Below are 11,032 nucleotides of genomic sequence, written 5' to 3'. Positions count from 1 at the left end.
AAAAAAAAAAAAAAGAAATCATGCAATGGGGCTAAAGAGATGGCTCAGGTGTTGCCAGGTTCAATTTCCAGCACCCATCTAGAGGCTAACAACTGTTTGTAACTCCAGTTCCACGGATACCAACACCTTCTTCAGGACTCCACAGATACACAGCACATACATGGTACACAAATACACATGTAAGCAAAGCATGCATACACATAAAATGAAGATAAATAAAATAAACAGAAATCATGCAAATACTAGTAATACTGTAGAAACCCTATTATGCTGTTTTAACAAAATCTCAATTTTCCCATTTCGCCAATGAAGACTCAGAAGTCAAATGCTGGGACGAAAACCTGCTAGCTCAGAGAAAGCACTCTGCTAGGCAGAGAAGGCGTCCAGCTGACCCTTGTCCTCAGCTAATGTCCCACCAGGAATTCCCTCTCCCACACTGTCTCAAGTAACTTGTTCAAACTCAGTCTCTCCCTTCTACTTCTTGTCCCTGTCTCTATCATTCCTCTTGACTCCCTCTCACTCTCCTGTTGGTTTTTTTTTTTTTTCTCAATAATCCCTATGTTCACTTCCTGATTGTTTGCTCTCACTCTTGACCTATGGTTGACTTTATTTAATCCTGTATACAATATTCAAGCAGAAAACTCTTAAAGGTGTGTCCTGGGACTGAGCTACACCGTAACTACTAAAAACAGGCTTTTCCAGTAAATGACACAATCCCAGGTTCACAGTGTGATCAAATATCCAGCACCACTAATGATTTTGCATCCTTTCCCAGAGTGAGAAGCTCGCCATCCACTCTGTGTACTAAAGTTCCGCCTCAGCAAATGTGGGGCAGGGAGAGACAGCCTGATCCTCAGCTGAGCTAGAGGCTTTCAAGCCCCAGGGACCCTGAAGGGATGGTAGGAGCTTCGCCTGCTCCCAGGCACAAGGCCCCTGTCACTAACTGCAGCTCACCATAGATTTGTGGCCATCAGTCACATATGGGCAACACCCCAAACCCCTCCACATGTAGATGAGGTATCCCTAACATCTCAGACAAAGACAATAGGAAAAGAGGCAACGATGTAGGCTCAAGTCAGAGACCTCTATGCTAATGAGGTACCTTTAGGCCTGGAGGGCGCAGCCAATAAACTTCCCTTCCCAGACATTCCTCCAGGTAACAGATATTTAATCTCAGGCCGACCTTGAGAAGTGGGGTATGGTTTTACACATCTACTTCCCATCATGGCAAAAAATGATTTGAAACCACAGACTGACTCTTTTCATCGGGATCCACCATGGGGAGCCATGGAGAAGGCCTTTGCCTACAGAGCTGATGTCTAGTCTCCTGTAGAAGGCCTCTCTGCAATCACCACCAAGCCACAATCACCACCAAGCCAGCTATCAAGCCAAGGACAATCACCAAGGGACCAGCAGGAACTCCCTCCTTTTCCTCCTGGCCCCAAGCTATATCCAGCCCACAGGGCTCTCAGTGACACCTGGGTGTCCTGAGAGCCTAAGAACCAGATGGTCCCGGACTTATTGCAGATGGGCAGAACCGGAACCAGCTCTAGCTGTCCTGCACCTCAGACTGCCTCAGACTGCGATTTCCCACCCCAGCACGGTCCCCAGGTTTCCCTATAGCCCAACACCTGCCTGGAGATGGTGTGGGGTAGACACAATCAAACTCCCTGAGTCCCACCTCCCCACGCAGCCATGCCCTGTGGCAGAGTGGACGCAGGACCCATGACTCTAAAAGCAAAAACCCATTCATGGGTGCCTTCATTTTGGCCTCTTCTGGAAATCACTGTCATCCTATAGCTTCCAATAAATATCCTTCATTTTATATTATTTTAAATATAAAATTTGCTCCCTCTTTTCCCATCATGACCACCTCATGTAAGTGTTACCTTTTCTTCGTCTTTTCTCTTCAAAGGCTTATATATTTCAATCCTTGGTCCCCAGTTGGTGGGACTGTTTGGGAAGGAAAGGAGTTGTGGTCTGGTTTGAGGAGGTGTGTCACTGGGCGTGGGCTCTGAGGTTTCTAAAGCCCACAGAATTCCCAGCTAGCTCTCTGCCTCAAGCTTGCAGAGCAGATGTAAGCTGAGCTGTTTCTCCAGCACCTGCCTGCCTGTTGCCATGCTCTCTATCTTAATGGTCATGGATTCTAACCCTCTGGAACCATGACCCTCCATCCAAATTAAATGTTCTCTATTATAAACTGCCTTGGTCTTGGTGCTTTGTTTTGGCAATAGAAAAGTTGCTATCAGAAAACTAAATTATCTCCAGATTATTCATATATATATATATTGGTTTTTTTTGAGACAGGATTTCTCTGTATAGCCCTGGCTGTCTTGGAACTCACTCTGTCGACCAGGCTGGCCTGGAACTCAGAAATCTGCCTGCCTCTGCCTCCCGAGTGCTGGGATTAATGGCGTGTGCCACCACGTCCGGCTCTGTCTTTTTTTTTTTAATTTATTTATTATTATACACAAGTATACTGTGCAGCTGTCTTCAGATGCACTGGGCGTCAGATCTTGTTACAGGTGGCAGTGAGCCACCATGTGGCTGCGAGGATTTGAACTCAGGACCTTTGGAAGAACAGTCAGTGCTCTTACCCTCTGAGCCATCTCACCAGCCCCAATGAATCTGTCTTAACAAGAATAATTTTCTTTTAATTTTCTATTCTCCTTTATTTTTTGTGACACCTTGGAAAGGCTGAAGAGCTAAAAATTACCCCTTTCATACACTCTTGTGCTGCCAAGCAGATGACTTTTCAACAGATGTAGAAGATAAAAGAAAGGTGAAAGCTACCTTCCTATTTGTTTCAGCTAGTAACCAGTGACATGAAGATTCACAGACAGCAGAGGAAACCATACTGATTGCTCCAGTGTTTAGTCACAAGAATCTAGACTCAAACGTTTACCAGTGCCACCAGAGACAGACAATACTCTGTGCTGCAACTATGACACTTTCTTCAGTTCATCAACTCTCTGTTCATCAACAACTCCATAAACAACTATGTGTTAGGGGCCTTTCTTTCAATGCCTACAGTCAGTTCTAGTTCCTGTGTTAACACCTAATGGAGGATAAGTCTTTTGGATCTTTAATCATGTTACTGATGTTTCCACTATCTTAATCACATTCTTTCATTCTTTTATTTGATGAGCATTATCCAAATTTTGCTTCTAAAAAAAAAAATTGTAACAGGTTCAGCTCTCATACTAGAACTCAAAGACTATGACTTCACATATCTATAAATAGATTGATAGATAGATTGATAGATAAAATTTGATCTTCTAAGGAATGTTAATTTTAAATTCTCATTAATTCCTACTACAAAGGCATTGCATGAAAGAAGAAAAATACCAAGTGTAAAAGGGAGACAAAAATCTCGAGAGTCCCTGAAAAAACCTATCCTCTGAAACTCTATGCCGAATTTAAGCTGATTTCTCCTGCTCCTGCAAAACACTTTGTACCATTCTATGTAAAACAGATTTCATTTGAGTTACTCCTGTCTGTATCTGTCACTAATCCCAGAGTCCTTGGAGAACCAAGGAATGTGTTCTCATTTCTCTACCCATAGCCTAACGCAAAGCCTAACATTAAGTGTCTTCTAAATATTTATGTTCTAAACAAGTAATGAGAAATTTAAAGTTGAAGTGACCCTAAAAGTCACCAAATTCTAATAAGCTAATCTTTTCACTAAGTAAGAAACTAAAACACAAAAAGTTAAATGAGTTAAGTCTCATGACATGACAGATCTGGACTTTTCAGTAAAGAATTCATCTGAGTGTTTCTTCAATTACTACTCAGACAAAAAGCATATGTTACACTCTGTATTTAATAAAGTGGGGAAAAAAAAAAAAAAAGCCGGGTGTTGGTGGCCCACGCCTTTAATCCCAGCACTCGGGAGGCAGAGGCAGGCGGATTTCTGAGTTCGAGGCCAGCCTGGTCTACAGAGTGAGTTACAGGACAGCCAGGGCTACACAGAGAAACCCTGTCTCAAAAAATAAAAAAATAAAAAATAAAATAAAAATAAAGTGGAAACACTGCCTGTGCAACATCCCAATTTTCTTTATTCAAAATTTTCTACAGAACCAAAATTCCATTTTTCTCTTATCATTATCAAAGGCATCCTTTTTTTTTCTTCCCCAAAACATTCACTGTAAAAACATTCAGGTAATAATCAGAAAGAATACATGATTGCAGAAAGATAGGTCAATTTGTTTTCAACTAATAAAAAGTAGCTTAGAGAAAACTTGCAAAGATGTAATTAAGAGATGCTGGTAAGTTATGCATTTGCTTATGGAAATGAACATTTGGTTTTAACAATAATGGTTTTAACAATGATGAGATGACAAAAAATAAGCTGTCACTTTCGGCTGGATAATCTCTCTGACCCAGAAGGCTGGCGTTACCTGGAGGTGTAGTTCTTTATCCAGCTGACTGATCCCTTGGGCAAGTTTTGCGAGTTGCTCAGCAATTACAGCTTGATGAATAGACTGGGAAGTGTACGTTTTCACATCAAAGTCTTCATTTAAAAATTCACTGTAACAGTCTAGGAAAAAATAAAGGAAAACGTATCAACTCTGTGTTAGACCAGTTATCAGACGATAGTCGATTATAACCATACTTAGCGTGTTTTGAGACCTTCTATGAACTAGGAAATGCTGGAGATGCTTCCAGAACAATGAGGATGAACTGGAGCAGGCTGCACAGGACAGAGGTGATAATACTCACAAGAGTACTGTACTATGTCCCAGGTGCTGATCTAAATCCAAGCACTGACTCCATCAATCCCCATAGTGCTGATGTGTGGGGAAACTATCATTTTCCCCACATCACAGGAACACATCAGGGATGCAACTTTTCCAATGTTACTATCTGGAATTCTGATACAGAAAGTATAGCTGCTGTGACCAGGCTCTGAACCACTCTGCTATGCTTGTTTTGTTTTGTTTTGTTTTGGGTTTGATTTGGGGTTGGGGTTGGGGTTGGGATGGGTTGGGTTGGGTGAGGCTGGGTTTTTCCAGACAGGGTTTCTCTGTATAGCCCTGGGTATCCTGGAACTTAAGACCAGATGGCCTTGAACTCAAAGATCCACCTGTCCTTGCCTCCTGAGTGCTGGGATTAAAGGGTATATCAGCATTGTCTGATTTGCTCTGTTTCCAAATGCTTACTTTTAAGTAAGGCAGGAAAATGCTGAATAAAAGATTAAAATCACAACTATCAGCTCTAACCTTTTTTCCAAGAAAATGAGATTACTGTTAGGAACAATGCTTAAGAAAAACTGACTAATGATAACATGTATTGCTTCAGATATCTCTAGATCAGTGAGTGCATAAATACAGTTATATATTTTATAACATGAATCTAAATTTTTAATCTAATTTTTATCTAAATATGAATCTAAATTTTGAATAAAAATAGGCAAACACTAACTTATAGGTAGCACTGAAATTCAAGACTTAAAGGTAAAATAAATAGAAAAGGTGAGTTCAAATATACTGGAAGAAGAAATCATGATGTATCTTTCCTAAAATATATATAAGGAATCCATAACCCCTTGAATAAAAAGATAAGGAAAATGAAATGCTAAAAATGAGATGCACAGAACCTGCTTAAAGCAAGAGCTATATACTCCTAACCATGTACTGAACTTGTTTATACTCATTACAATACATGCTCCACTAAGGGAAGATGTTTGCTTTAATGCCACCTCTCTCTAGAGCCTGAACAAGGCCAGACAAGGTCAGGTGCTCAATACTGACTGAATGAATCAATCTCTCATCTAAAAGTATCACAGTGCTAAGAGCAAACCAGTCTTAGCTATTCTCACATTCAAACTATTCTTAAACTAAAGTAATAAAATATTACTACTTTGGCCCTAATTATGAAAATTGCATTTTCTTCCTGTTTGCCAAGTTTTTCTCAGAATTAAGAATCCTTCCCAGAAAATGTAAGTCAATTCACACAGGTTTACCACCAGCAAATATCAAAATGACAGACTTTAACGTGGGTAATAAGTCTAGTAAAAACGGACAACAGAATGTATGCATTAGGCAGAAAATGAAGCCAGATGAAGTTTCAAAGGAAGGCTGGAGGGCAGGTTGATAAAAGGCCTGTAAGACATACAAAATATTCAACATGTATGCTATGTAGTGTTCTAAAGCCAAGCAAGAACAGTATCAGTTTTGTGTTCTACAACAATGATTCTAAATCCCTAATCCCTAAAAAGGGATTTGTCACCCAGCAATATGCTTGACTTGGTAACGATTAGCTTTTAACAGCCAACTGTGACATTTTCAGGAATTTTTTGAGTCAGCTGGTTTTATAAGACTGGTGCCTTTCAAACATTCACGGTAGGGTAGCTACACCATGGAATACACAAATACCACAAAACCAGGCCTTTTCTTATTTTCCAAGAAAGCTGGTTTACCAACACACCTTCCCATAGAGAAGAATCAGAGAGGTCAGAAAAGCACAGCACTATGTTAACAGCCCAAGTGACACAATGAAGGTCCAAGTAAGGCAGTGTCACTTAAGAATATCAAGCAACTGACATATTTGGCCATTATCTGAACATGATAATGAGTTGGACCTGATAAGTTCATAAAGTAGAATAAACCAAAGAACACTCCCAAGGTTCTATAACTAATGGAATATTCTTTATCTGATATAATGAGGAATTCAGTTTTGCATTAAGCTAGATGCCTGAGGCATTAAGTATACAAAGCTGAGAAAGAAGCCCACGCCTCCGAGAATCTGACAACTGCACAGAGTCAGCACTCACTTAACAAACCACCAACATAAGTAGCAACACAGTCAGAAAGAAGACTCAAGATCAGGAAGAAATTTACATTGTTTAATGTTTTCATAGGATAGGTACTACGTGCTCATATGTTGTTCACCACCAACACAGAAATCCCAGTGCATGGTTAAAATATAGTTCTATAATTCAGAAGAGAAGGATGAATTTGTCTTAGTTTGTTTCTCTGTTGTGATAAAAACAGTGATCTTTGTAGAAGAAAACGTTTATTTTAGCCTACAGGTTACAGTCTATCATAAGGAAAGCAAAGGTACCATGAGAGCTAAAGTTATGGTTTAAATTTTAATTAGTGTGCCTAAGAGAGCCATAAAACATAAATAAGTTTGTTTAACCCAACTGTACCAAATGTACCTGGATGACATGAAGGCAGGAACTATGTCAGCATGTATGTTTGCTTCTGATTAGATGTAGGCATGAGGTATGTGGCCAGAAAGTACATCAGGATATATTCTTGCCCCTGATTGCACGTGGTGGAAAATATGTTGTCCTATGAGTTTGCCTTCATAAGCCTCTGCAAAATGTGACTCGTTGCCATTTTCTGGGAAGCCCAAGATGGACCTGACCAGAGTCTATCATCCTAGCCAGTATTTAATTAAAGCTTGCTTTACTTGGACAACTGTAGATTTTTTTTTCTCTTCATGATTCTCAGGTTTAACAGCAGAAACTCAAAACAAGAAGCTCACTCAGGGCAGGAACTGAAGCAGAGAGCATGGAGGAACATTTATTAACTGCTTGCTCTCCTGGCTCTATCAGCTACCTTTCTTATTTAATGTTCACCACCCAGAGTGGGCTGGACCCTCTTGCATCAACTAGCAATTAAGAAGATGTCCCGAGACACAAAGGCCAACTACTCAGAGGCCCACCTGGCACATGAGCCTCCTACCATGGGAGCTTCTACCATGTGCAAGTGTGTGGTGAAGAGAGGGAGAGAAAGGGAAGCAGAATGGTGTGAGCAGCACTCTGAGGAGAGGTGGAACTGAAAACTCACGGGAAGTGAGGGAAAGCCTGATGTGAGTAGCCTAGGCTGCCACCTAAGGATATGGCAAAGTCTCAGTTTGAGCTGCTGAAAGGGCCATGTCTAGGTTTGTGGCTATGCAGCAGCGGGGGTCTGTGTCAATGTCCATGGCCCATGTTACCACCAAAGGCCATGTGGATGTCCCTGGTCTGGGCTGCTGCCTGGGACCACGATGATGTCCAAGGGCTGAGCAGAGCTGGCCCAGACTCTCATTGGCTGCAGCACTCTGGAGAGTGGACCCCACACCTCACCTGGGCAGCACAACAGAGCTGGCCTTAATGAGCAGTAAGAGCAGAAGAGCTGGCCCCACTTCTTGGCAGCTACAGCACTGGGTGAGCTAGCCCAGGCAATGATAGAGAGCTGGCCCTGCTGGTATGGGTGTTGAAGAACTATCAGGCTGACCAACTCAACTACCACCCAGGCCCAGATCCAGGACTTTGAGTTGGCCCATACCAACATCTATGAACTGCTGAAGCTTAAGAAGGGGCCAGCCGTACAGATTCAAAACTGCAGGATCTCTATGACACAGGGCAACAGGATATCCAAGAGGCATCCTAGTTAGGATCCAGAATAGATAGTGTAGCAGAAGCCAGAAGCCTCGAACCAGACCAGTGCCTGGTTGCAACGAACATCTGCCAAGTAAAGAAGTGGACAAAGGGGTATGTTGTGATGTTTGTGGATACGCCACAGCTTCCACAGCAAGATTTTTTTTCCCTTGGGAGGAGACTGTAAGGGTGAAAGGCAGATACAAAGGAACATGGAAATGAGTGGGATTCGGGTACATGATGTGAAATTCAGAAAGAATAAAAAAGTTATAAGAAAAAAATAAAGACAATGCCCCATGTGTAGACAGGCCAGTAAGACGGAAGTGATTCCTCATGAGGTCCTCACATCCCAGCTTACTCTACTGTGTGACAATGACCAACACCGTGATTAGATGACTTAGAAAGTGGACAACATAGGTCTTAGAACCCAGGAAGACACCAAAACCTGGGGAGCTGGGTAAAGAAACTACTGAAGAATGCTTAGAGAAAAAGAAACCAGAAAGAATGACTAAATCAAAAGAACTAACTGTTTAAAGGAAGTGATAAGTACAATCTCCCAAAGACGCGACAATAAAAGATGAACATGGCTAGCAGATTATTCAATGGTTGATATTCCAGAATAAATCACATAATTTATCTCTTTTGTGGTATTCTTATCAGTGAAAAATCAGAAACTGCTCACAAATTTTCCAACTCTGCACCTGTTCACTGAGCCTATCAACCCTATCTTTAGGCAAATCCTCAAGACAGTGAACTGGTTACTGAACAAAATGATCAAATTTTCAGGTACATTTGGGGAAACTGGAAAGGACACCTACAGATTTAGGAAATTAAATACATACATACATACATACATACATATATACATACAAAGGCAGTGGTGGCACAGGTCCTGAATCCCAGCACTTGGAAAGCTGAGGCAAGTAGATCTCTGAGTTCTAGACCAGCCTAGTCTACGGATTAAATTCCAGGACAGCCAGAGCTACAACAGAGAAACCCTGTCTTGAAAAACAAACAAACAGTGTGGGATCCTTATATCATAAAACAAAATACTTCAAGGAAAGAGCCAAGCTTTTACAAGTTTAAATAGGATAAGAAGCAGAAGTGTCCATCTGACTTACTTCCAAGGAACCACTGAGGACCTCTGCAAAGTGATTTTAACGTTATAGAATGGGAGTGTTTGGATTCTAGACAGGAATAAACTCCACAGCACAAAGGAAGGGAATGTCCTTAAAACAAAGGGCTTTATTTAATTGTATTAAATTGCTGAGACTTTACTTAATTGTATTTGAAACTACAGAAGGAAAAAAGCAAGCATAGTTTTAAGTTCAGTTTAAGCTCAAAGGCTGGACAGCTATTAAAACACACACACACACTCATTTCAGGATTTTGAAACTTGGCTAAATTTCAATTTCAATTAAGACACAAAGATGAGGTGCATCAGGCAGAAACTCTTAAGAATACACCACAACCTAACTCTGAAAACATCACTAGTCTTGACAAGATATAAAATATCTATTTAAAAAGATATAAAATACTCAACAATCAGGGAAAACACCATAATTTAAATTTCAGTTTGATCCTTTAAGCCACTCTTATGTGGAAAATTAAAAAAAAAAAATCTGTTCCTACTGTATGCAGAATACTGCTTTTAACTCTGTGGAATACAAAAAGAGGTTCCTATGCCTGGCTTGGTAGACAGAAGCAGGTGTATCTCTGTGAGTTCCAGAACAGTCAGGGTTTCGTAGAGTAACCCTGTCTCAAAAACAAGGGGTTAGGGGATTGGGGAGCGGGAGGGGGCGCAAGGCCTCGGAAGCAATTAAGATGATAAATGCAAACGCTTTTAATAGATGAAAGAACTTGGTGTCAACTAGGGAAAAGATGGGATGATTAAGGCCTAATACCTTTAGCAAACTAAATTTTGTTCTGCCTCTCAGATTGCGCATTAATACAACTGAACTTGACTTTCAAGCGTACTATACTATAGAAAGGTATATAGTTAATTTACTTGGGACAATTTCTCTTCAAGCTACCAGTAATCCTGACTTCAGTACTCGACATGTATGGATAATAGAGGCACCTGCATAGCCCAAGAACTGAACACGGAAATTTCCAACTCTACTTTTTTGCATCCTCCATCCCTTTCCTTAAGAAGCGAGCGGTCTGTCACCTAGGGTGAGTTCACACTTCTGGGCATGGACAGTGCAATCTTTGGTCAGGAACTGAGCAGCGGCAGCGGCTATCAGCCCGGACCACGTCGTGCAGGAACTACAGAGATATCCTGGGCGCATCAGGATCCAGTGCAGACCCCAGCAACTAGACACCAGGTGTTTTCCCCAAGACACCCACGGGAAGAGAGGAACACGTTCCCCGTGAAACGGGGGGGACCAGGACAATCCCGGACGCCAGGGGGCCGGGCGGAGGGGAGTGGCCAAGTCCAGACCAGAAAACTTTGTGCAAAGCGACCGGTAGGGTTCTCGGACTCTGCGCAAGGCAGGGCAACCCAGGCCGGGCCACCGTCCGACGCCTTACCGTCCTGCAGGATCGCCTGCACGGTCGCCGCCACTACTGCAGAACCCGAAGCCCCACGGCCTGCTACGGAAATTGTGCTGTCTCCACCTTCCATGTTGGCAAGTGCCGGGTTGATGACGTCTTGCAATC

General features: G+C 41.9%; 1 protein-coding gene across 3 annotated transcripts in view; it reads right to left on the bottom strand.

Moving 5' to 3' along the window:
- Cog5 (component of oligomeric golgi complex 5) overlaps positions 1 to 11,032 on the bottom strand; it is a 293,171-nt gene that overhangs the window by 281,832 nt on the left and 307 nt on the right. Inside the window, exons 1-2 of one of the 3 annotated variants that reach the window (XM_021179458.2) lie at positions 10,904 to 11,012; positions 4,401 to 4,540 (exon numbers count right to left, since the gene is read on the bottom strand). In XM_021179458.2, the coding sequence (XP_021035117.1) occupies positions 4,401 to 4,540; positions 10,904 to 10,997 (234 nt within the window). In that variant the 5' untranslated portion in view covers positions 10,998 to 11,012. Of the gene's footprint in view, positions 1 to 4,400; positions 4,541 to 10,903; positions 11,013 to 11,032 lie in introns of those variants that run through there. The other 2 variants (XM_029484711.1, XM_021179459.2) reach the window with 2 other exon arrangements.

The sequence above is a fragment of the Mus caroli genome, chromosome 12 (genome assembly GCF_900094665.2).
Source record: "Mus caroli chromosome 12, CAROLI_EIJ_v1.1, whole genome shotgun sequence".
In the NCBI taxonomy this organism is placed as follows: Eukaryota; Metazoa; Chordata; class Mammalia; order Rodentia; family Muridae; genus Mus; species Mus caroli.
Note: the sequence above shows the minus strand (reverse complement) of the source record. Positions and strands in the feature narration are given on the sequence as shown.